The sequence below is a fragment of the Salmo trutta genome, chromosome 1 (assembly GCF_901001165.1).
Source record: "Salmo trutta chromosome 1, fSalTru1.1, whole genome shotgun sequence".
Lineage (NCBI taxonomy): Eukaryota > Metazoa > Chordata > Actinopteri > Salmoniformes > Salmonidae > Salmo > Salmo trutta.
In genome coordinates, this window is record NC_042957.1 from 47,365,385 (window position 1) to 47,390,404 (window position 25,020).

General features: G+C 42.6%; 3 protein-coding genes across 3 annotated transcripts in view; all 3 read right to left on the reverse strand.

Moving 5' to 3' along the window:
- Positions 1 to 343: 343 nt before the first annotated feature.
- LOC115197632 (melanoregulin) lies at positions 344 to 6,148 on the reverse strand. Its single transcript, XM_029759349.1, has 5 exons — positions 5,263 to 6,148; positions 2,260 to 2,422; positions 1,832 to 1,922; positions 1,546 to 1,709; positions 344 to 1,293 (listed from the first exon to the last, which is right to left on the reverse strand). Exons 1-5 carry the CDS (start codon positions 5,355 to 5,357, stop codon positions 1,069 to 1,071), a joined length of 738 nt encoding a protein of 245 aa, XP_029615209.1. The 5' UTR covers positions 5,358 to 6,148; the 3' UTR covers positions 344 to 1,068.
- A 1,740-nt stretch (positions 6,149 to 7,888) lies between these two features.
- Positions 7,889 to 20,671, reverse strand: LOC115197638 (stAR-related lipid transfer protein 3). Its single transcript, XM_029759362.1, has 14 exons — positions 20,586 to 20,671; positions 17,002 to 17,246; positions 15,088 to 15,165; positions 14,813 to 14,890; positions 13,919 to 13,972; positions 13,236 to 13,353; positions 12,866 to 12,967; positions 12,559 to 12,707; positions 11,972 to 12,034; positions 10,790 to 10,885; positions 10,540 to 10,619; positions 10,238 to 10,342; positions 9,975 to 10,068; positions 7,889 to 9,866 (listed from the first exon to the last, which is right to left on the reverse strand). The coding sequence occupies exons 2-14, from the start codon at positions 17,218 to 17,220 to the stop codon at positions 9,762 to 9,764; spliced, it is 1,341 nt and encodes a 446-aa protein (XP_029615222.1). The 5' UTR covers positions 17,221 to 17,246; positions 20,586 to 20,671; the 3' UTR covers positions 7,889 to 9,761.
- Positions 20,672 to 21,288: 617 nt separating this feature from the next.
- The window catches only part of LOC115197646 (protein phosphatase 1 regulatory subunit 1B), a 29,360-nt gene continuing 25,628 nt past the window's right edge, over positions 21,289 to 25,020 (reverse strand). Inside the window, exons 5-6 of the mRNA XM_029759376.1 lie at positions 24,211 to 24,348; positions 21,289 to 23,242 (exon numbers count right to left, since the gene is read on the reverse strand). Of these exons, the coding sequence (XP_029615236.1) occupies positions 23,088 to 23,242; positions 24,211 to 24,348 (293 nt within the window). The 3' untranslated portion in view covers positions 21,289 to 23,087. The remainder of the gene's footprint in view (positions 23,243 to 24,210; positions 24,349 to 25,020) is intronic.

A 25,020-nucleotide genomic window follows, 5' to 3' on the forward strand; every position in this document is an offset into this window, starting at 1 on the left:
ATTGACTGTATGTTTATTTATTCCATGTGTAACTCTGTGTTGTTGTATGTGTCGAATTGCTACGCTTTATCTTGGCCAGGTCGCAGTGCAAATGAGAACTTGTTCTCAACTAGCCTACCTGGTTAAATAAAGGTGAAATAAAAAATAAAACAATCTTGACATGTACTTAAAGTGACCATTAGATACCCACATACTGCAACCTCCACTGTTCACATAGACACATACACTCATTCAAAGTTGTGTCATTTTGTTACTAAACTCATCTCTGTAAACTTTATGAACAAAAATGCACTAGTACCTCTTGATAAGCATGGTCCGTTAAATAAATGGACAACTCAAATAATTTAATTCGTTTAACACACATTTATTCCAAGGTAATCTTAACTACTGGTTTTAAAAGACTGTCTTGTGACTAGATAAAACAAGTGCTGATAATCATGAGACAAAGTGCTGATGTGGAACAGGACAGCTGTGCCCTACGGGTTTCAGTGCTGTGTTAACTGTGTCCACTGTGTTCCCTGGCAGAGACCAATAATGAACAGACCCAGGGAGTTGGGTAACTAACACTGTCTGATGGATAAAAAATGGCAGGGTGATAACCTCTAAAACTCTCCCTAATATACCTGAGACCCAGCTAAGTCTGCCTAAACAGAAAAATAAGAAAAACAGAATCATATTGGATCATGGTTCTGATGAGGTGAAAAGAAAGCTGTATATTTTTGTTCAAACCTAGGGCTCTATTCAATTTGTACCGCAGAAGTGCAGCGTTACAGCGGAATTGAAATGTAAAGGCAATGTTCCCGTGTTAGCAGGGACTGCAAACACGGTAAACACTGCATATGTCGGTTCAGTCAGAAATTACCTTAACATTTCTATCGCACAATCTGTAACACTTCAGCAACACAGATTGAATAGAGCCCCTAGTGTTAGAGCAAATTGAGAGAGTATTTTCAACAGAGTATATTCAGAATCAGACATCCTAGTACTGTATACTCCCAACTCTGCAACATAAACAACTAACTATTGCCCCCTGTCTACTGTCTGATGTCATTGCAACTCCTGTTCCGTCTAGAAGTTGTCCTCCTCTCTTCCGCTCCCATCTTCCTCATCCAGCCTCTCGTCCTCATCATCACTCCCTTCTCTGTTCATGGTGCGGTTCACTCTGGCCAGTAGCAACGGCAGGTTGACTGCTAATGGGTTGTCCTCATCTTCATCATCAGCATCACGCTTGGGGTAGAAGCGTCTAGCCTTCGCCAAGAAGTCCTCAGCAGCATCCAGGTATATGAGACGATCCTATATGAAAAGGACAGAGGAGGGGAAGAGAGAGGAAGATGGAAAGCGAGAGATAGATGGAGAGGGTGAAAAACAAAGAGTGAAGGAAGAAGAGAAAAGACCCAAAGAGGGAAGAAAGGAAGAGTAAACAGAGGAAGAGGGGAGGTATAAGAGTCATCATCATCATCAAACAGGAAGTGATTTGGAGAAGTAAGTGAAAGACATTATAACCATAATACAAAATGTCCCTCCTCTGTTAGTTTCTGTTCTCACCAGGATGAAGAGGTATCTCTCAGGTGGGGCCTCCCGGGTGTTGAAGATAGATGTCTCAGAGTGGAGCGTGTGCAGTAGTGAGCGTGATGCCGAGGCGTTCTTCATACGGTCATACGACGCACTAGCAGACACCGTCAGCAGAGACTCCGCCTCCGCCATGAACCCTGAGCCAATGAGAGTTCACGGTTGCTGAGATTAGATTTTATACATTTTTTCTTTCTCTCATTTTGCCCTTCCATTTGTTCTCTATCACCCTCATTTTACCCTTCCATTTGATCTCTCTCACCTAAATTCTCCAGGATCATCTTCCACTTGTCCCTGACCTCCCGACGTAGATCTCTCATACCCTCAATGTCCACACTCAGACGCCGGTGCGCCTACAGAGGGAAAGGGTGCAGGGTTACATACAAACAATATTAACCTAGTACACAACTATCACCACAAACACAGGTCAATCAACTAGAGTAAGTCTACTGTGAGATAGCAGCAAATTCACCCAACAAACAGGAGACAACAACGTTGTTGTTGGACAGGCATGGTACCCAGTTGGATAATTATACCAGAGCGCATAAAATTAATTGAAATGACGTGGAAACAACGTTGATTCAACCAGTGTGTGCCCAGTGCCCAGTGGGTCCCTCTTTGGAACCCAAACTCTCTGTTGTCATACAGTAAGTGTCCCCTGTCCCCCTCCCTGGGTCCCCCCTCTGGTACCAGCGAGCCCCTGCGTGTCTGGTTCCTGTTCTGGATGAGGTTGTACAGGATCCGGTCATCGTCTCTCTCTGAGTGGCTCGGGTCGCCTGGCTCACTCCATAGGTTCTGTTCCTGTTCCCTTCGCTTCTTCGCCTCACGGTCAAAGTACTCCAAAGTGTCAGGACTGAAACAAATAGACAAAATAACAAATAGACACTCACACACACAAACGAACACAGGCGCGCGTGGTCTATCAGGGGAACATCGGGATGACTGTGAAGCTGTTATCAATTCAATAGATATAAAGAGGATCTTTGTTTGTTGGTTCCACACCTGTGTATTACACTAGTGTGACTAAATCTGAGGGCTACGGATGGAGAGCGTGACATAGTTGAAGTCGGAAGTTTACATACACTTAGGTTGGAGTCATTAAAACTCATTTTTCAACCACTCCACAAATTTCTTGTTAACAAACTATGGTTTTGGCAAGTCGGTTAGGACATCTACTCTGTGCATGACACAAGTAATTTTTCCAACAATTGTTTACAGACAGATTATGTCACTTATAAGTCAAAAGTTTACATACACTAAGTTGACTGTGCCTTTAAACAGCTTGGAAAATTCCAGAAAATGATGTCATGGATTTAGAAGCTTCTGATAGACTAATTGACATCATTTGAGCCAATTGGAGGTGTACCTGTGGATGTATTTCAAGGCCTACCTTCAAACTCAGTGCCTCTTTGCTTGACATCATGGGAAAATCAAAAGAAATCAGCCAAAATCTCAGAAAAATTGAGGTGTAGACCTCCAATTGTCATGGTGTAGACCTTCACAAGTCTGGTTCATCCTTGGGAGCAATTTCCAAATGTCTGAAGGTACCATGTTCATCTGTACAAACAATAGTACGCAAGTATAAACACCATGAGACCACGCAGCTGTCATACCGCTCAGGAAGGAGAAGACGCATTCTGTCTCCTAGAGATGAATGTACTTTGGTGCGAAAAGTGCAAATCAAACACAGAACAACAGCAAAGGACCTTCTGAAGATGCTGGAGGAAACGGGTACGAACAAAAGTATCTATATCCACAGTAAAACGAGTCCTATATCGACATTTCCTGAAAGGCTGTTCAGCAAGGAAGAAGCCACTGCTCCAAAACCGCCAAAAAAAATCCAGACTACGGTTTGCTACTGCACATGGGGACAAAGATCGTACTTTTTGGAGAAATGTCCTTTGGTCTGATGAAACAAAAATAGAACTGTTTGGCCATAATGACCATCGTTATGTTTGGAGGGAAAAGGGGGAGGCTTGCAAGCCAAAGAACACCATCCCAAACGTGAAGCATGGGGGTGGCAGCATCATGTTGTGGGGGTGCTTTGTTGCAGGAGGGACTGGTGCACTTCACAAAATAGATGGCATCATGAGGACGGAAAATTTGGTGGATATATTGAAGCAACATCTCAAGACATCAGTCAGGAAGTTAAAGCTTGGTCGCAAATGGGTCTTCCAAATGGACAATGACCCCAAGCATACTTCCAAAGATGTGGCAAAATGGCTTAATGACAACAAAGTCAAGGTATTGGAGTGGCCATCACAAAGCCCCGACCTCAATCCTATAGAAAATTTGTGGGCAGAACTGAAAAAGTGTGTGCGAGCAAGGAGGCCTACAAACCTGACTCAGTAACACCAGCTCTGTCAGGAGGAATGGGCCAAAATTCCCCCAAATTATTGTGGGAAGCTTGTGGAAGGCTACCCGAAACGTTTGACCCAAGTTAAACAATTTAAAGGCAATGCTACCAAATACTAATTGAGTGTATGTAAACGTCTGACCCACTGGGAATGTGATGAAATAAATAAAAACTGAAATAAATTATTCTCTCTACTAATATTCTGACATTTCACATCCTTAAAATAAAGTAGTGATCCTAACTGACCTAAGACAGGGAATTTTTACTAGGATTAAATGTCAGTAATTTTGAAAAGCTGAGTATAAATGTATTTGGCTAAGGTGTATGTAAACTTCCGACTTCAGCTGTAACTCTCAAATCTATGGATTGGTGTGGAGAGACATGAGGGTGAGAAATCACATGAGGAATTGTGACATTGTTTGTTTATTAAGCATCATGTTGTGTGTCGTGATAAGTGTGTGTAAGTCACAGGAGGTTGGTGGCATCTTAATTGGGGAGGACAGGCTCATGGTAATGGCTGGAGCTGAATAGGTGGAATGGTATCAAATACATCAAACACATGGTTTGATGCCATTCCATTCGTTCCATTCCAGCCATTATTATGAGCCATCCTCCCCTCAGCAGCCTCCTGTGGTGTAAGTGTGTTTGGATGTCATGGGTTGTCATGGTGATAAGTGTGTATGTCAGGGTGTCATGGGTTGTCATGGTGATAAGTGTGTATGTCAGGGTGTCATGGGCTGTCATGGTGATAAGTATGTGTGTCATTGGTTTCCAATGGTGATAAGTATGTGTGTCAGTGTGTCAGGTTGTCATGGTGATAAGTGTGTATGTCACTGTGTCATGTCAGTGTGTTGGGGTGTCATGGGTTGTCATGGTGATAAGTGTGCATGTCACTGTGTCATGAGTTGTCATGATAAGTGTGTATGTCAGTGTGTTGGGGTGTCATGGGTTGTCATGGTGATAAGTCTATATGTCAGTGTGTCGGGTTGTCATGGTGATAAGTGTGTATGTCAGTGTGTCAGGGTGTCATGGGTTGTCATGATAAGTGTGCATGTCAGTGTGTCGGGGTGTTATGGGTTGTCATGGTGATAAGTCTATATGTCAGTGTGTCGGGGTGTCATGGTGATAAGTGTGCATGTCAGTGTGTCGGGGTGTTATGGGTTGTCATGGTGATAAGTCTATATGTCAGTGTGTCGGGGTGTCATGGTGATAAGTGTGCATGTCAGTGTGTCGGGGTGTTATGGGTTGTCATGGTGATAAGTCTATATGTCAGTGTGTCGGGTTGTCATGGTGATAAGTCTATATGTCAGTGTGTCGGGGTGTCATGGATTGTATACCTGATTAAAGGCTCCTTCTCCTCCTCACTTTCATCATCGCTAAAGCAGCAGCAGCAACAGAACCGAGCACAAAACCTCTTGAAGGCAGCCCCCATCTCTGCTAGAGAGAGAGAGAGGGAAGTAGAGCGGTAGAAGATAGCGTGAGAGCAGTTAGAGGTCCAGATAAGGTCTAGTGTCCAGATATGGTTAAACTCTTCAGACAAGAGAGGGTATACGGTATCGTTTCTCAAGTCCTATCCAGGTACAGGACAAGGAAGAAGGAAAAAATGTCCTCTCCAGCCGGTGAAGTTGGTCCAACACACTATCTCCACCTCTTTCTGTCTCCCAGTCCCCTGCTGAGGATAGGTGGCCCAGTGGTGTAGGATGGGGGCTCGGACCTGGAACCTTGGTCACACCCTCCGAGTTTGATTCCAAAACAATATCCACAGGAGTAAAGAGAAAAAGTTGGTCAAGCACTCACAGAGCTGTTGAACACCCACGATTGTCACTCTGTTGATACCCTGCCTCCACGCTGAAAAAAAATTGTTTCAAGAAAAATATCCCGTTCAGACAGAAACCATTCTAAAGAGAGTCGAGTGAACAGGTCATTTCCAACAACTAGTTTCCAGATACAAAAGTTACATATCTATGGGTTCCAATCTCCATCTGATATCCGCGCTGTACTGGTGTGGAATCCTCTTCTAATTCCAGGTCCCGATGTCTGAGGTCCACAAGAGGTAGCCAGCTGAGGTCTCCAAATCCTGGCCCAGAGACTTTCCTCCTGGATCAGAGAAGCTGGAAGAGAGGATGACCCAGGAAATGTCTCACCACAAAGAGAGCACTGAGTAGTCTCTCCCCTCTCACTCATCACCACAGATCCACATGCACACACACAAGACCTAACTCAGTCACAGCACAGTCATGTGAGCTGAACGATCCTCTGCCCCCCAGCAGCAATAGCAAGGCCCTAGCTACTGTACCCCCACCTTGTTACCCACATTCTCATCTCCTTTATCCATCCACTTAAAACCACACACTCTACAGATGAAAGAAGGCTTCATATTGCATTTAAACAAAACAACATTTGGTTTAGGGAATTTACTTCTTCAAAGTAAAATATTTGTTGCTAGATGTCACCGCCCCTAGGCCAATAACCTGGACGTATTCTACACGCAGTGGAAATGGTAACATAGCAAATATATCAGAGAACCGTTTCATCAGTGAACAAGATAGTCAGTGCTCCTATTATAAAAAGACTAGATTCTATCCACGCAGAATGGACCTCTTTTTTGAAATTCTAGACTAAAGGTACGCTTTGGTTCACAAAATGATCTCTACACAAATGCTGTATCTTATATACCACTCATCCAAAAGGCAAAAAAAGGACAACATAGTAGATTGAAGTGTAAATGTTAATGGAGAGCTCCCATGAGATGCCAACTTTAGTCGGTGTTATAATCATGATTTAAACACCTCAGCCTCAAGCACGAGTGCACAGAGAGCCATGCAAATGGTAGACAGGGTGAGAAAGAGGGCGACTGAGAAATGGAGCGTGACCATGTTCATTAGGGAATGCAATAGGAAACTTTTTAAAGCAATAAGTGTTTCTTATTGGACAGCCTGGTCTCATAGACTAGCGTAACATAGTAAACGTAAATCCGGGACACTCATATTAGTATGGCGTGTTACGTTACGTTTGGTATGGTTACATAACACCCAAGGTTACTTAATAAGGCAAAAAAACGAAAGTAGTGTGGTTGTCCCGGCCGTTTAACGTGAACGTCTAGCAACCCAAAGGTTGCTGTGGACAAGTCCATGTTCCAGTCCGTTTTGTTCAGTTCGGCACCTAATGGACAAAACCCTGTGTGTTGCCTGTATCTACTCAGTTAACAAACACTCGGTGGTTTGTGTCACGTTCCCTGTGAAATCTTATGGGCCTACAGGATAACCTATTCAACCAGGCATCTTGGACAGTTTGTGTTACAGGGTTGAGGGGTATGTTTACTGGAAAGGCTGAGAAATGGCATCTTGGACAGTTTGTGTTACAAGGTTGAGGGGTATGTTTACAGGAAAGGCTGAGAAATGGCATCTTGGACAGTTTGTGTTACAGGGTTGAGGGGTATGTTTACTGGAAAGGCTGAGAAATGGCATCTTGGACAGTTTGTGTTACAGGGTTGAGGGGTATGTTTACTGGAAAGGCTGAGAAATGGCATCTTGGACAGTTTGTGTTACAGGGTTGAGGGGTATGTTTACTGGAAAGGCTGAGAAATGGCATCTTGGACAGTTTGTGTTACAGGGTTGAGGGGTATGTTTACTGGAAAGGCTGAGAAATGGCATCTTGGACAGTTTGTGTTACAGGGTATGTTTACTGAAAAGGCTGAGAAATGGCATCTTGGACAGTTTGTGTTACAGGGTTGAGGGGTATGTTTACTGGAAAGGCTGAGAAATGGCATCTTGGACAGTTTGTGTTACAGGGTTGAGGGGTATGTTTACTGGAAAGGCTGAGAAATGGCATCTTGGACAGTTTGTGTTACAGGGTTGAGGGGTATGTTTACTGGAAAGGCTGAGAAATGGCATCTTGGACAGTTTGTGTTACAGGGTTGAGGGGTATGTTTACTGGAAAGGCTGAGAAATGGGAGTCAGGATGTTTCATCAATAACTACTTAACATTTTATTAGAGATTCAAGGCGGGCTAATCTGTTAAAAAAAATAGTTGTTTAGTATCCTGGTAAAATATTTGAAGACGATCATAAATTGACATTTTTGTAAATGATCAGCAGTTTGTATGATTTCAAAACAGAACAATCATAGAAATTAAAACATACACAACTGAAAATAAAATAACTTTGCAACACATACCTTTAGCAAACATGTGATATTCTAGTAATAGATAAGTCCTAACAGTTAAAGTGTGGTCACAGTGACACTATATGCCCATTTCTGTCACTGTGACAAAGGCACCAAACCAACCAACAGCTTTCTCTGCCCAATTATTAGTTAAGAGATTTACAGAACTGGTTTAAGTGTGAAACTCCCACTCACACAGATGGCAAACTGTTCAAATTATCTTCAGACTTTTTCCTTCTTCTTCATGGAAATCAAATACCTTATTTTCACTTTATCAAAGACCTTATTTTCACTTTCATACATTTTTTTTTTACGCTTTGTTTCTTTGTTCAACATGTTTTGTTTCTGTTCTGATACAATAATGATGTAGCTAAGCCTGTTAACTAGGGCCCTAAAATAGAGCGGAGCCCAAAACAGAACAAGTCCGACTTGTATTTTTACAGGACTGCAAGGCATTAGAGGGGAACATGAGTTCTCACAAACATAATGTTCAATGACTTGACATACCAGACATTCAGCGCTGCATCGACATGCACACAGCAGGCTGATTGGTTGTGATATGCAAAGCAGCATACTTTGCCATTGAGGAACTGTCATATTTTTATTACATACAGAGAATCAGAATTCCAATTATAGCCAATTTCAATACTGCATCCACCACAATGATAAATGTTTAACAAAGAATCACATCATTAATTTACTGCCACTTCTCCATCTACAGTACGTCTGCTGTAAAGGCTTATCTCAGAAGGCTGCAATACACTTACCAAAACAGTTACAATTGAGATCAACCATCATTTAGGGCAGTTGGATTCCCTCTAGCTAAAAAGGCCACTAAAGGCTTGGCCCAGAAGAGTAGAGTATCTGAAACTCTTTATGAACCCATGAGCGACTGATAAGTCATCACAACCACCCATCTTGAGCTCCATTAAGTAGGTTGTCTCCCGTTGTTAGTAGATCCGTGGCGGTGTCGCCCCCTAGTGGTTGGAGGACTACAGCACTCCTAGAGTCAGCTTCAATGGATCACAGTGCAGTGAGGGTCAACGAGGACACGCCGTGGGTTCATTGTGTTCCAACAGTTCAATTTTTGTTTTCGATGTGGTCATGTGTAGCGATTTCCCCGGTTACCAGAGAATGACAGTGAAGACAGTGGAAAAACAACAAGAAAAAAAAGCAGAACAGCCAGTCAATGGCGAACATAAATGTGCGATAGAATAAGGCTCAGAGTTAGCGTTAGCGGTCTTCATCAAGTCTCATCAAGCATAGTCCTAGTCTGACCTCCATTACACTTTCAATACTGTTAGACTTCTTGGCTGGAGGGAGATGCAGCCAGCACTGGCATCAGTGAGAGAAACAGCAGAAAAGTTACAGAAAAACGTGTGTAACTATGTTTAAAAACAACATGGAGTCCATGGGAGAGGAGGAACATCTCCTCTGACAGCCCCAGACCTCCTGACGTCTAAAAGACAGGTGAAAGTACAGACACACCAGTCTCCCATCCTCTATGCTGTTGACTTTCCTCTAGTCTAAGTAAGTTTGATATCCACCATAAGTCTCAGGTGCACTTCCAACTGTAGGTGTTCCCAAAAATCTGCAGTGACACCACCAAACCTGCGGTGGCGCTGTGGGTCGCAAGCATCTAGCTTCCCTACAGGAAGTAAGTGAGAGGGCATCTAGCGAGTGGACCGCAGGTCACGGATGCGCTGGCGTAGATGGGCCATAAACTCAAACATGGTGGCAGCCAGACTCTGGTGGATAAGGTAGCGGGGCAGTCGACCCTGAGACAAAACAAGATCAGACATGAAAGTTATACTGCTTCTCCAGCCCACTGACAATACATCAAAGCAACAAGCACACACAAACCATCCTCAACAGTTTGTTCTTACCTTGAGGTCTGTGTTGAGCACCCAGATAAAGGTACAAACCGAGGGGTTACTGCTGGACTTCAGGACCACAAACCCGCCTGGACCATTCTCACCTCTAGGGAAGAGAGAGAGGGAAGGATGGTAGGGAGGAGAAGAGAGAGTTAGAGGAGAAGGATGGTAGTATCACATGTCGGCTAATTAACTAGCATGAATGGTCTGGTTGACGTGATCTGCTTTCAGTATTGTTCCCAGTGAAATGAGGCCGTCTAGAGGCAAGGCCAGACCTGACATAGCGACTGTGCGGAGGCTTGGCGTCGTGGTCGGTTGCCATGCCAGCAGAGATGTAGCAGTCTCGTTTGCGTTCCACCCGCCTCACATTCACAAAGTCCCTGAGGGATACAAGGACATGAATTACTTTTACATTCAAAACATGGACAAAACGAGGGTTGGCACCCTATATAAAATGGCACCCTATATAATGTACTACTTTGACCAGAGTCCTATGCGGGCCCTGGTCCAAATTAGTGCACTACATAGGGAACAGGATGACTCCATATTCGAGGTAGTCCATGTTGTGTTGCGTTACCTGGCAGACACTACCCCCCCTGCTGCCCCGGAAGAGATATCGTACGACACCAGGGTGTTGTCATCCACCCTCTGGAGGATCTAAAGGAACAAATGGAGAGCAATGTCAGCCTTGGGCATCGTATAGGCCACACCACCTTATCTGAAGCATAACAAAACCGTTTTCGCAGTAGGTTCACTGTACTAGGTTAAGCCTGTCTGTCTGATGACTGTTCATGAGGAAAAAGAGGAGAGAGGATAGTGCAGGTTACCTGGCAGCCAGAAACGGTTTTGTTCCACTGGACCATCTTCTCTGGCTGTAAGATCACCTCCTGGTACACCAGCTCTGCAGGACACTGCATGAAGGCCTGGGACATACAGCACACAAACTCATAGGTTTTGTATTTATAGCGATCAAACAGTCCAGGAAGACATTGAATATACAATATACAGCGCCTTCAGAAAGTACTCAAACCCCTTGACTTTTTCCACATTGTTACAGCCTTATTCTAAAATGGATTAAATCGTATTTTTTCCCCTCAATGTAGACACAATACCCCACAATGACAAAGCAATTTATTTATTTTTACTGAAATATCACATTTACATAAGTACTCAGACCCTTTACTCAGTACTTTGTTGAAGCACCTTTGGCAGCGATTACAGCGTTGAGTCTTCTTGAGTATGACGCTACAAGCTTGGCACACCTGTATTTTGGGAGTTTCTCCCATTCTTCTCTGGAGATCCTCTAAAGCTCTGTCAGGTTGGATGGGGAGTGTTGCTGCACAGCAATTTTCATGTCTCTCCAGAGATGTTGGATCAGGTTCCAGTCTGAGCTCTGGCTGGGCCAATCAAGGACATTCAGAGCCTTGTCCTGAATCTACTCCTGTGTTGTCTTGGCTGTGTGCTTAGGGTCGATGTCCTGTTGGAAGGTGAACCTTCGCCTCAGTCTGAGGTCCTCGACACAATTCTGTCTTGGAGCTCTACGGTCAAATCCTTCGACCTCATGGCTTGGTTTTTGCTCTGACATGCACTGTCAACTGTGGGATGTTATATAGACAGGTGTGTGCCTTTCCAAATCATGTCCAAACAATTGAATTTACCACAGGTGGACTCCAATCAAGTTGTAGAAACATCTGAAGGATGATCAACGGAAACAGGATGCACCTGAGCTCAACTTCAAGTCTCATATTTCAGTTTTTTTTGTTGCAAAAATGTCTAACAACCTGTTTTCGCTTTGTCATTATGTTGTATTGTGTGTAGATTGCTGAGGAAAAATATGTTTTTAATCCATTTTAGAATAAGGCTGTAACGTAACAAAATGTGGAAAAAGTCAAGGGGTCTGAATACTTTCCGAAGGCATATAGCCCAATATACTAAATACTTACACCAGACAAGCCACACGTTATGAAAGCAAAGTCCATACACAAAAATAAACAGTGATGACCGTGTACCTTGAGAATGAAGGTCTTTCCATGGAAGGGGATCTCCAGTGTGTACACAGAATCCCCCGCGTCCTGACAAAAGGAGAAACAACGACATATTAGCAACATCCAGTAAATCTGTCACTATTAAACCATCTTGTGTCCAACCCACAAACTAACAGCGTACAACAGGTAGCTAACTAAAAGCAACTGGCACACAGGTGTCACTCATTCCATGGAGGGCCAAGGGTCTGCGGGTTTTTTGCTCCTCCCTTGTACTTGATGGACCAATGATGGTCACTGATTAGTTAGGAACTCCCCTCACCCGGTTGTCTAGGTCTTAACTGGATACAAATTGCAAGGAAGTAACAGAAACCTGCAGACACTCGGCCTTTCAGGGCGGTAGGTAGCCTAGTGGTTAGAGCGTTGGGCCAGTAACCGAGCTGACAAGGTAAAAATGTGGCATTCTGCCCCTGAACAAGGCAGTGTTCTCCGGTTGGCCGTCATTGTAAATAAGAATTTGTTCTTAACTGACTTGCCAAGTTAAATAAAATGTTCAAATAAAATTTTTTAAAAAATCATGGAATGAGTTTGACGCCCCTGAACTAGCCACTCACATTGTTCTTCTCAAACTTCCAGTTCTCCTCCTGGGCCAGGATCTGTTCCACCACGGCCATGGCCTCTTTACCCTGCCTCACCAGCGCCTTCTCCTGGGGGGAGACTGCCCTGCGACCCAGCCCCTCCTCATCCAGGTCCTCCTCAGACCCTGGCCATCATAACACACACAGGTAGCATGGAGATTACAGTTAGGTAAGAGACAGCGTAAAGGTGAAACAAAGAGAAAGAGAGATATGGCAGACAAGGAAGATTGAGAAAGACATTGAGAATTACAAGGGAGAGAGAAAGGGAGATGTAGTGTGGTACCTGCGAGGGATTCAGGTGGAGAGTAGAACTGCCCTTCAGACACAGCGCGAGGGTAGATCATGGGAGCTCGCTCCGACGCTGCGTTCACTGCTGCTAGGTAGGCTGAGTGAGACAGAGTCCGTAAAGGGAGAAGTAAAAGACCACATATCTTCCTCTCCTCTTTGTCTATTCCATTATTGCAAATGTATCCATCTCATTATTCCATCCTACTTGTCTATCCAATACAACCCACTTCCTCCTTCTGAGGGGGTTTCCTGAGGGCCCAGACCTTATTTTGCATATTCATGTGCTATCTGTCAAAATGACAGAACAAACATGGTCAATGGAAACTCCTGGACCATTCCAATGGATCCATCTCTCTGTGACTCACCTCTCTCATCACCAGCCTCTATGGAGAGCACCTTGAAATCCAGGAACCACGTCTCCAGCCATGCCACCACAAAGGATGTGATGGGCAACACGTAGCCAAAGGCATTCTGGGATAGCAGCTGTGTGAGGAATGACATGTCCGTCTGAGACAAGTGGTATATATAGGCTACATCCCAAATGGCACCCTATTCAGTGCACTACTTTTGACCAGGGTCCATAAGGGTCTGGTCATAAGTAATGCACTATAGAGGAAAGGGTGGCATTTGGGACTCTGCCATACATACACATGTATAGACAGCCATATTGCATTTGAATAAACAGTACTACTTCTGCCATTTCCGAGACGTGACGCTGAGCAGGTATCTTGACAAAAGCAACACTTTGTCTCCTTCCCCTTCGTTATGAATAAATAGCGAAGAGATTGTACGGGTGTGTGGCTTCAGGCTGTCGACACGGCGTGTAGACACAGAGGGCAGAAGAAAGGCTTAACTCAGATCATAATAGATTTGAATGTATAATCCCCACCATGCTGCGTACACAGTAAAGGTCAACTGCAGACAAAATGACAATATACTCATGCTCTTATTGAATAGAGAAGTGAAAATGTGAAGTGGCTCAGAACACAGACAAGTGTGGAGCTCAGTCAAAACTGTTTCTGGTAAGAGGAGAGAGGGAGGCACTCACATTGGAGAGAATGACTTTGGCTACAAGGAAGGAGCTGGTCACTAGAGTGGTGATCTATGAGAATGAAACACTGTTAAAAAACAACAGCTGGTATTGGGTGAGAGCAGTCAGCACACCACATATGACCACCAGTGCATCTACAGTGAGGGAAAAAAGTATTTGATCCCCTGCTGATTTTGTACATTTGCCCACTGAGAAAGAAATGATCAGTCTATAATTTTAATGGTAGGTTTATTTGAACAGTGAGAGACAGAATAACAACAAAAAAATCCAGAAAAACGCATGTCAAAAATGTTATAAAATGATTTGCATTTTCATGAGGGAAATAAGTATTTGACCCCTCTGCAAAACATGACTTAGTACTTGGTGGCAAAACCCTTGTTGGCAATCACGGAGGTCAGACGTTTCTTGTAGTTGGCCACCAGGTTTGCACACATCTCAGGAGGGATTTTGTCCCACTCCTCTTTGCAGATCTTCTCCAAGTCATTAAAGGTTTCAAGGCTGACGTTTGGAAACTCGAACCTTCAGCTCCCTCCACAGATTTTCTATGGGATTAAGGTCTGGAGACTCCCTTTAAGAGTGTGCTCCTAATCTCAGCTCGTTACCTGTATAAAAGACACCTGGGAGCCAGAAATCTTTCTGATTGAGAGGGGGTCAAATACTTATTTCCCTCATTAAAATGCAAATCAATTTCTAACATTTTTGACATGCGTTTTTCTGGATTTTTTTGTTGTTATTCTGTCTCTCACTGTTCAAATAAACCTACCATTAAAATTATAGACTGATCATTTCTTTGTCAGTGGGAAAACGTACAAAATCAGCAGGGGATCAAATACTTTTTCCCCCTCACTGTAGGTACCAGTCTGTCGGGTCTGTCTCAAGGAGCACTCTTACCGCAATGACCCACCAGTGCCTCAGACGCAGAGCAGCATAGCCCAACTGGAGACACAGGAAACGAAACAAGGCAAGGAGCTGCGGTGGAGAAAAAAGACAAACATGATAAGAGTAAAACTTCCAAGTTATTTCCGTATGTGATCATGAGAGCTGGCCATGTTGACTTAGCTTTCAATAAAGGCGAGCGTCGGCATGTGAGTAACCTTGACAGTACGTTCAGTCAAGCGTACGACTTTCTGACCCATTACAATTATAGCTTGATCGTTCACACTCACAAAGATGTCAAAGAAGGAGGACTGAAAGTTGTACTTGACAACCTCCAGCTCAAGGCTCTGCCAAATGGAGTTCTTGATCTGCAGTGGGACAAAGCAAGAGTAGAACCATATGTAAAACATGCAGCCTATAAAATACATACCATCATCATTAGGGAACGCTGTCATAATGAGAGAAAGTAACTGACACACACTGAGAGAAAATAACCGAAAGTAAACTGTTAACAGCTCTGCTGGGAATCTGACAATCTTGTTCACATTGGTAAGGAAGTGGTAAAGTGATAAGAGCAATACACGGAGTGTACAAAACATTAAGAACACCTGCTCTTTCCATGACCGACTGACGAGATGAATGCTATGATCCCTTATTGATGTCACTTCAGATCAGTGTAGATGAATGAGAGGAGACAGGTTAAAGAAGGATTTTTAAGCATTGAGACATGGATTGTGTATGTATGCCATTCAGAGGGTGAATGGGCAAGACAAAATATTGAAGTGCCTTTGAACTAGGGCTGGGCGATATGGCAAAAATATCATATGGTATTTTTCACATTTTTGACGGTATTTTATGTGTTTGATTAACTAAAGTTCTAAATTTGCTTTATGGGTAGTATGTGACCCTAGGGTGGCAACATATATAAAAAATTAGTCTTTCTCCATTCCGATTGTTTTATATTGTTCAATTCAACTTCAACCTAAAATTATTTCCTGCACTCATTTGAGAATCGCCAAAATACTAGGCCGTATTTTTAACCATATGTTGCAATAGCGACACGGGTGAACTTTTGGAATCATGGAAATGTTTATTATAATTCTGTAGTCAGAATGTAAATAATAGTGGGCACTTTGAATACAGTGTTGTTTGACATGACAATGAATGAAAATGCCATGGACGAATTATTGCGACAGTGTAGGAACCAAAGTGATATTCAGTGTTTCCTAGGGGACCCTATAATCTTTGGCTACGTTAAATCTTTATTCAAGTAGCGGAGTAAACAATAAAAATTGACGTTATACACGGCGTATCACATTTAACAAATAAAAACATAAAATAGCTTTATAGAAGGTAAAGTAAAAACCCAAACCGGTCCGTGCATAAATACCGGTATATAGTAAAATACGGTATACTGCTACTTTGAACAGGGTATGGTAGTAGGTGCCAGGCGTACCGGTTTGTGTCAAGAACTACAACACTGCTGGGATTTTCACAATCAACAGTTGCTCGACACCTTGTAGAGGAAGGGGTTCTTAATGTGTGGTATACTCAGTGTATACCCTGTGGTACACATACAATATACACAATTGGCATAATGTAGAACAATGGAAATAAGTATGGAGAGTGACACTGAGAAATATTGTCAAAAACAAGGGGCAGAGACCAACAGGTGAGACACAAGAGAAAGCAACAATACATGGGCCCCCGAGTGGCGCAGCAGTCTAACACACTGCATCTCAGTGCTAGAGGACTCACTACAGACCCTGGTTCCATTCCAGGCTGTATCACAGCGGTCTAAGACACTGCATCTCAGTGCTAGAGGCGTCACTACAGACCCCGGTTCCATTCCAGGCTGTATCACAGAGGTCTAAGACACTGCATCTCAGTGCTAGAGGCGTCACTACAGACCCTGTTTTAATTCCAGGCTGTATCACAGAGGTCTAAGACACTGCATCTCAGTGCTAGAGGCGTCACTACAGACCCTGGTTCCATTCCAGGCTGTAATACAACCGGCCATGATTGGGAGTCCCATAGGGTGGCGCACAATTAGCCAAGGGTCGTCCTGTTTAGGGTTTGGCCGGGGTAGGCCATCATTGTAAACAAGAATTTGTTCTTAACTGATTTGCCAAGATAAATAAAAGTTATATAAAATAAATAAATAAAATGAGAGTAGAAATAGATTTGACAATGAGTGAACTCACATTGAGCTCGATGATCCACAGCAGGGAGATGAAGAGGAGGTCAAAGGTGACAAAGAGGCAAAAGGTGCGACGGACGTCTGAGATGACCTTCTTCTCCCCAGGGGGCACCACCAGGTAGTGGGGGGAGGGGAGGGATACAGTGGTGGAGTAGGACGCATTCAGAGAGGCGATGGCAGGAAGGCTACCCCCAAACTCCCCATAGTCCACTCCGCCCGGCATTCCTACTGAGAGAGGGGCCGATCCACCTGGGACAGAGAGAGGGGGAGTAATGGTGAGGTGTGGCCAGTGAAAGTGCAAGGATAAGGGGGAACTCATGTTGGGCTGGTCTGCCAGAAGCGGTGGAGTTTGCTATAATTTAAAAGTTTACAAACAGTGTTGAACTATTTGACTATTTCTTGAAAAAAAAAAAAAGTTAATTATTTTTAAACCTTTAACGTAAATTCTAAAAACACAAATGCCGTTTTTTTTCATATTCTCATACACTACATGGTCAAGAGTATGTGGACAACTGCTCGTCGAACATCTCATTCCAAAATTTTGTGCATTAACATACAGTTGGTCCCGCCTTTGCTGCTATAACAGAATATCTGGGAAAGCTTTCCACCAGATGTTGAATCATTGCTGATGGGACTTTCTTCCATTCAGCCACAAGAGCATTAGAGAGGTCAAGCTAATAGGCCTGGCTCGCAGTCGGCGTTCCAATTCATCCCAAAGGTGTTCGATGGGGTTGAGGTCAGGGCTCTGTGCAGGCCAGTCAAGTTCTTCCACACCGATCTCAACAAACCATTTCCGTATGGACCTCGCTTTGTGTGCGGGGGCATAACAGGAAAGGGCCTTCCCCAAACTGTTGGCAGCACATAATCGTCTACAATATCATTGTACGCAGTAGCGTTAAGATTTCCCTTCACTGGAACTAAGGCCCTTAGCCCGAACCATAAAAAACAACCTCAGACCATTATTCAACCTCCACCAAACTTTACAGTTGGCACTATGCATTGGGGTAGGTAGTGTTCTCCTGGCATCCGCCAAACCCAGATTTGTCCGTCAGACTGCCAGATGGTGAAGCGTGATTCATCACTCAAGAGAACGCGTTTCCACTTCTCCCAAGTCCAATGGCGAGCATTACACCACTCCAGCCGACGCTTGGCATTGCGCATGGTGATTTTAGGCTTGTGTGTTGCAACCAAGGACAGCGCTTCAGCACCCGGCGGTCCCGTTCTGTAAGCTTGTGTGGCCTACCACTTTGCGGCTGAGCCGTTGTTGCTCCTAGACGTTTACACTTCACAATAACAGCGCTTATAGTTGACTGGGGCCGCTCTAGCAGGGCAGAAATTTTACAAACTGATTTGTTGGAAAGGTGGCATCCTATGATGGTGTCAAACAATTGTCAATGTTTGTCTATTGAGATTGTGTGGCTTTGTGCTCAACTGTATACACCCGTCAGCAACGGGTATGGCTGAAATAGCTGAATCCACTCATTTTAAAGGGTGTCTGGTGGACTCCAATCAAGTTGTAGCAACATCTCAAGGATGATCAATGGAAACAGGATACACATGAGCTCAATTTCAAGTCTCATAGCAAAGGGTCTGAATACTTATGTGAATAAGGTATTTCTATTTTAATACATTTGCAAAAATGTCTAAAAACCTGTTTTCGCTGTGTTATTATGGGGTATTGTGTGTAGATTGATGATGGAAAAAATGTATTTAATCAATTTTAGAATAAGACTAACGTAACAAAATGTGGAAATAGTCAAGGGGTCTGAATACTTTCCGAATGCACAATACTGTATTCTAGTCAAGGCCATCTTATTCAATTATTGCTGTACATATACTATTGTATCCTATGTATCTTCAGATATACTACATTTTCTATCCATATACTGCCAATACATCACACACACACACAATATTTATACTCCGGACTCAGACATGGCTTGTTCTAATTTTTCTATATTTTTTAATTCCATTCTTTTACTTTTAGATTTGCTTGTTGTGTGTATTGTTAGATATTACAGCACTGTTGGAGATAGCGAAATGCTTGTGTTCCTACACCCGCAATAACATCTGCTAATTCTTTTTATTTTTTATTTCACCTTTATTTAACCAGGTAGGCCAGTTGAGAACAAGTTCTCATTTACAACTGCGACCTGACCAAGATAAAGCAAAGCAGTGCGACAAAAACAACAGAGTTACACATAAACAAACGTACAGTCAATAATACAATAGAAAAACCTTTGTACAGTGTGCGCAAATGTAGAAGATTAGGGAGGTAAGGCAATAAATAGGCCTTAGAGGCAAAATAATTACAATTTAGCATTAACACTGGAGTGATAGATGTGCAGATGATGATGTGCAAGTAGAGATACTGGGGTGCAAAAGAGCAAAAAGATAAATAACAATATGGGGATGAGGTATTTCATCCCCTATACACAATTATGTGTATAGGCGACCAATAACATTTGATTTGATCATCAATGATGATGTTCTATTCTAGACAATAGATCATACAAAATGATTGCCTGATGATCTTCTGAATTTCCCAATACCCTGTTTGTAACCTTTTAAATGATATCAATCTCAACCGTTTATCTTTTCCACTGAGGAAGATATGGATGGTATGCAAAAATGGGTCAACTTTGAGCACCTTTATCTCTTGGATGTTTTGGCATTCAGGTCCAAAAAGGCACTTTCTGACCACTTTTACCATGGGCAAATATGTATTGGTTTCGTTAAAATCAAAAGGGGTCCTGTCAAAAAGTGATTGAATGAAAATGTAAATACCTCACAAGGAAAACTTAACACAACAGTGTTTTCAGTAAAAAGGCATACATGCACGGAAAGGGTAAAGATGATAGATTTTGTCAATCAACAATACTTGATCTTCACTGTGATGGCCGGCTCCAGACTCTAATAAAGTAAATACAAGATACTTTGAACATTGGACTGTTAGAGATAACAATAAATGCTGTTGATTTATCTGATTCTGAGAAGGCCTATTTACAATATTGATTAGCTTAGAATGCATCAAATTAGCATTGGGGTTGAAGACTGAACACATTAGGCTAAATTACCCTCCTACAGACAAATAACTTAACCCTAAGATCTGGCCTATGTACCGCCAGCCACATTACATAAGTGACCAATTTGACCAACCAGTCGACACAAATCACTGCATTAGAAATGGTACTAAAACTGTACAATAACTAGGTAACTTATATAGCTAACTAGCTACAGTAGATAGCTAGCTAGCTGACAGCTAAACAAACTGGCAAGCTACAACTGGCTTAGCAATACATGCAGGTTCCGTTTACGTACATACATGTACAATTAGTATATAATACTGGGGGTAACATTTAATTGATTTAGGCTTGCATTACAAGTGGAGAAAACAACAGTGCTAGCGCTGGCTTTAGCATTACCATTAGCTAGCTAACAACATAGCCACAGTATACACCCCATTCTCATGAATATATTACAATTAAACATAAATAAATAGGACACAAATGTCACATCTGAACAATGACCACACGAAATTGGTTTGAATTTTATAAGGAAACCTGTAGTCCTGAGCCTTTAACTCACCTAATTTAGTACATCATCATCGACAAAACGTATCTTCCGGGAATACCTTTTACATGAATCGGGTCACTATCTCACTTCCGGTTTAGATCTGAGGTAATCTGGTTTTAATGTCTATGGGGGTACGATGTTAGCTTTTTGTTTTCAATCTGATAACAGTAGCATTAGGCTACTTAAGCTACAAATGCAATATTAAAGGACCTACCATTATATTTGTCTATTGTTGCAATACCTTATCAGTCCAAAGAAATTAATTAGCATACTTTCTAGGAAGCCTATTTTTAATTTGTCAGTTGATTTTGCCAGTTTTGTTTTCCATGCGGGTGTTTTCTGACATACTCCACTTGACTAACATACCACCTGAGAAGCAACCAGGCAGCATTCCAAGTATCAGAATTCCTTCTGGAATGTGGGTAATGTTCATTCATTCCGTCATAGGCTGTGAAATACGGACCACTTGTTTCAACCATTTTGTGCGGTGCAGTAGTACCTATAATTAAGGTCATATATGTTATTTTAAAAAGCATATTTTCGAAGTTTTAGGATTAGTTTCACACACCAGAACAAATCGAATTCCTTCATCCAAACTGTGTCCTCGTGTATTACTGTGAGGATTACTTTGTATGTTCATCACAGACACACATACACACAAGGAATGCAGATATGAACGCACGCACACACTCACATGCACACACACACAAAGTCATTTCAAATCAGGAAAATGTGTTTATTTAGATATTGTTATTGTGGCTCACATTGAAATGTCTACATCTTTAACAAGTACAGAAAAATAAATGAAATAAAGAAGAATATTATCGATTTGAGTTCATTCTTGCCATGGCACTCGCCTATTGACCGTGGAGGATAGAGAGACTTGGAGAAGGAGAGGATGCTCACTCCAGCCAGACAGTGAGAGAATGGAGGGAGTAGGTGCCATATGTCTCAAACCTTTAAAGGGCTGCCCAGCCCATACACCCAGACAAGAGAAAAGAGCATACAAAAGTTCAATTGTCCAACAAAAAGAGAATCAAAACAATTACAATATATTAACAGTTGCTACAGATTGAGACATTCAGCTGTGACACTACCAAAATGTATTCCGCTGACTCAAGCAATCCTGCAGTTGGAGAACAGATGTGATGGAAATAAAGAAAACTGTTTATTAGACTGACATTATCAATGAGTATATGATGATAATGACGTTCTGAGGGTGAATATTTTAATATTCAAATGTGTCATTCCATTTCAGCAGGAAGAGAGAGAGAGAAAGAGAGTCACTATGTATCGTATTGTCTGCATTGTTTTTCATGACAATATGAAAAACACAGTTATCCAAGTCGTGACTAAAAGGTTACTTAACGTTGTGACAATTGTTCAACAGAAAGAGACCATATACAGCTAAGTTGATTAATACATCTTTACCCAGGAAATTATTTAAACAAACAAACAATACGAATCTGATTCTGCATACAAAATTAATATTTTTTTTTTCTCACAAAAAAAACTAAATTGGACTACTTTTACAAAAGCAAGGCATCCCCACATACACTCAGAGTACATCATTGACACAAACAGCTTTGATGGACACCAGAAATAACTTCAAATGCATCACAATTAATGTTTCAAATACATTACAAATCTAGATCATTTCAATGATATAGATGCATATTATCTGAAGGCCTATGTAGTGCACAGTTTATTGTATGTAAATCCATGTCAATACACACACTCTGGTTATTCTACATCCCCTATCTTGCCACAAGATGGCAGCAGCTGCTCACTTCTCCCAAGAACAAGATCTCAATATGATTATGCTGCAGAGATATCCAATCTAGGCCAGAGTGAAATTTGGTACACATAATACAGGTCTTTGTGATTTTGAAAGGAACCCATATGGGAGTCTGTATTATCATATCTGCACAGTAATGGAGCAGCTTTAGAATATAGTCTGAACCGATAGTGAGAAGATATCTCCTCTCTGTGTGTGTGTGTTCTATACTGAAGCTGTTCATCAGCGTTTGGCCGTTAACAGTTATTTTGAGTGTCGTGTAATTATTTCTAGCCATTATTCCACTGCTTTGTAACATTAAAGAGCAAAGTAAGAAAGTGAGAAGTGAATGAATAGTTCCCCTGACATGGAAGAGAAGACTAGCGTTGCAGTGAGGGACCTCAAGGTCACAGTGACCTTGCCCTATCCACTAGTCTCATTAGTTCTAAGGAGCCACTCCTCACCTCTTCACAAGGGCCATATCTATTATACATTCTCTCTCCCTCTCTCTCTCTCTCTCTCTCCCTCTCTCTCTCTCCAGATTTTTTGCTCACAGATTTGCCGACAGTACCTACCTACATTCATTCATTCATTTAATTGTAATACTTACCATTCAAACTTAGAAGCTCTCTTTCTCACTCACACGTTCACACATTAAAATCACTCATTCATTCACTCAATCATTCACACATCTGCCACCATCTCTCTCCCTTCATTTTTTCCCCTTCAAAGTAGTGTTAAAACTTTACACTTTTGCGCACTTTCTTTGCCTTCTCCTCGGTCTTTTCTTCTGTCTTTTCCTCCTCTTTCTCCTCTTCTTTCTCTTTCTCTTCCTCCTCTTCCTCTTCATCCGGCTTGTCTGATTCGTCTATGGTGCTGGTCGCTTGGGGGTCTATGGAGACAAGAGGTGATGTCAAAGAACACCAGCACACACTGGTCTCCTTCAAATCAAACCACTTACCTTTTACACAAGTAAGCTTGAAGACTACTTAGATTTGTGGATTTTGATGTTGCATAAAAGACACGCAGGGAAGGTAAACAAACAACACTAGGGAAAAGAGGTTAATCAATTCATGGGACATCATAATAACTCTACTCCCAAACTAGTCTATGGTAATCTGGTTCTACTTGTCATTTCCTGGTCAGGCATGTGCCTCCTGTGAGTGTGTGGAACATGGTATACAAGTCTGAATCATACCAGTACATATGAAAGTGACTACTGTATAAATGTGCACGTGTATGCAGGCATAATTTGGCAATTGCTCTAGTGAGAATAATCACAGTCTACTTCAATGTATCTTTAAGAGTCCCTGTCTCGTGATGTGTGACACTACAGCCACTCTGCAGCCGTGTTGCGTTCAAACGACAGATTTATAGAAGAAATGATGGCGGTAATAGCCAATGAAACAGCGTTTAATGATGCTACAGGAGGGATTTCATTAGGAAGCTCTGCCATCTGGGCTGGCAGCCCAGCATCAGTACTGATGCCACAGAGAGAGGAGACTGTTAGCCTGTTAGCCGTGGCTAGGCATCTCTGGCCCCTGACTGGCACAGGGCAGGATGGGAGAACAGGGAGGTCTGCTGTGCTCTCTGATAGATTTGGTGGAGTGATGCTAATATGTGCTAATATAATATCACAGCTACTTGTCTGCGGAGAGGAGTTTATCTGAGGCCCTGCTGTTTTGAACATGGCATAGTGGAACATTCAGCCCATTTGACTGAAAAGTGGGCACTGAATAACAATGGCTATACACACAGCTAAACATGTAAGCCGGTTACACCATTGGTCAAAGCATCAATGCGATTATATGAGTGAGTGTATATGTTACTGCTTGACAGTGTATGGAATCCCTATCTCACCAGCAGCTTTGGTGGGGAATCTCTCCTCCCTCTCCTCATGACAGGGGTAGTCGTTGTACTCCTCCCCCTCAAAGGGGTCTTCCAAGGGGGGGTAGACACCCAGGTTCTGCATGTGTGCCTCAGCCATCTTCTGGACGGCTGGACGCACACATACACATGCACAGAATACACAGGAACACACACAGGGACAAACACAGGGACAAAGGGAGAGAGGGATAGGTTGTTTTGGGTTTACCAGGCTTCAACACTGTCAACGTTACCATGCTTCATACGGGCTTTCAGATGCATGCCAGACAGACAGATAAGCAGCCAGCCAAACAGACAAACAAACAGACATATTGAGGGGCAGAATAGCCAGCACTTTCATGTTTTGTAGTTTGTAATGGACGGGTATTATACATTTGTGTCCTTTTCTCTTTCCTGCATTTGTTTTTATCCTTTCATTTCTCCTGTCTGGTCCCCTGTTCTTTTGCTCTCTAAACAATGTTGACTCACCTCTCTCTCTCTCTCTCTCTCTCTCTCTCTCTCTCTCTCTCTCTCTCTCTCTCTCTCTCTTTCTCTCTCTGAGCCTGGCTGAACTAATGAAGGATGGTATACTGATACAGGAACACAGAGTGGGTTATTATAATAACACTCTACAGTAATCCCCCTTTAATGAACATCTACTGACAAGCCTCCAAATAGATTCTTTCTGGTCTTACCAGCACATGCTCTATGTTTATGGCTCTGCGTGCAACAACAAATATAAAGCAACATTTAGAACTCTCTCTCTGTGTGTGTGTGTGTGTGTGTGTGTGTGTGTGTGTGTGT

Excerpts from the sequence above, each read along its gene's own strand:
- LOC115197632 (XM_029759349.1), bottom strand. The coding sequence starts at position 5,357 with ATGGGGGCTGCCTTCAAGAGGTTTTGTGCTCGGTTCTGTTGCTGCTGC. Across the intron at positions 2,423-5,262 it reads GAGAAGGAGCCTTTAATCAG|TCCTGACACTTTGGAGTACT; the intron begins GTATACAATCCA and ends TATTTGTTTCAG. Across the intron at positions 1,710-1,831 it reads GATGATCCTGGAGAATTTAG|GGTTCATGGCGGAGGCGGAG; the intron begins GTGAGAGAGATC and ends TCATTGGCTCAG.
- LOC115197638 (XM_029759362.1), bottom strand. The coding sequence starts at position 17,220 with ATGCCGGGCGGAGTGGACTATGGGGAGTTTGGGGGTAGCCTTCCTGCC. Across the intron at positions 13,973-14,812 it reads GGCACTGGTGGGTCATTGCG|ATCACCACTCTAGTGACCAG; the intron begins GTAAGAGTGCTC and ends TCATTCTCATAG. Across the intron at positions 12,968-13,235 it reads AGAGGCTGGTGATGAGAGAG|CCTACCTAGCAGCAGTGAAC; the intron begins GTGAGTCACAGA and ends TGTCTCACTCAG.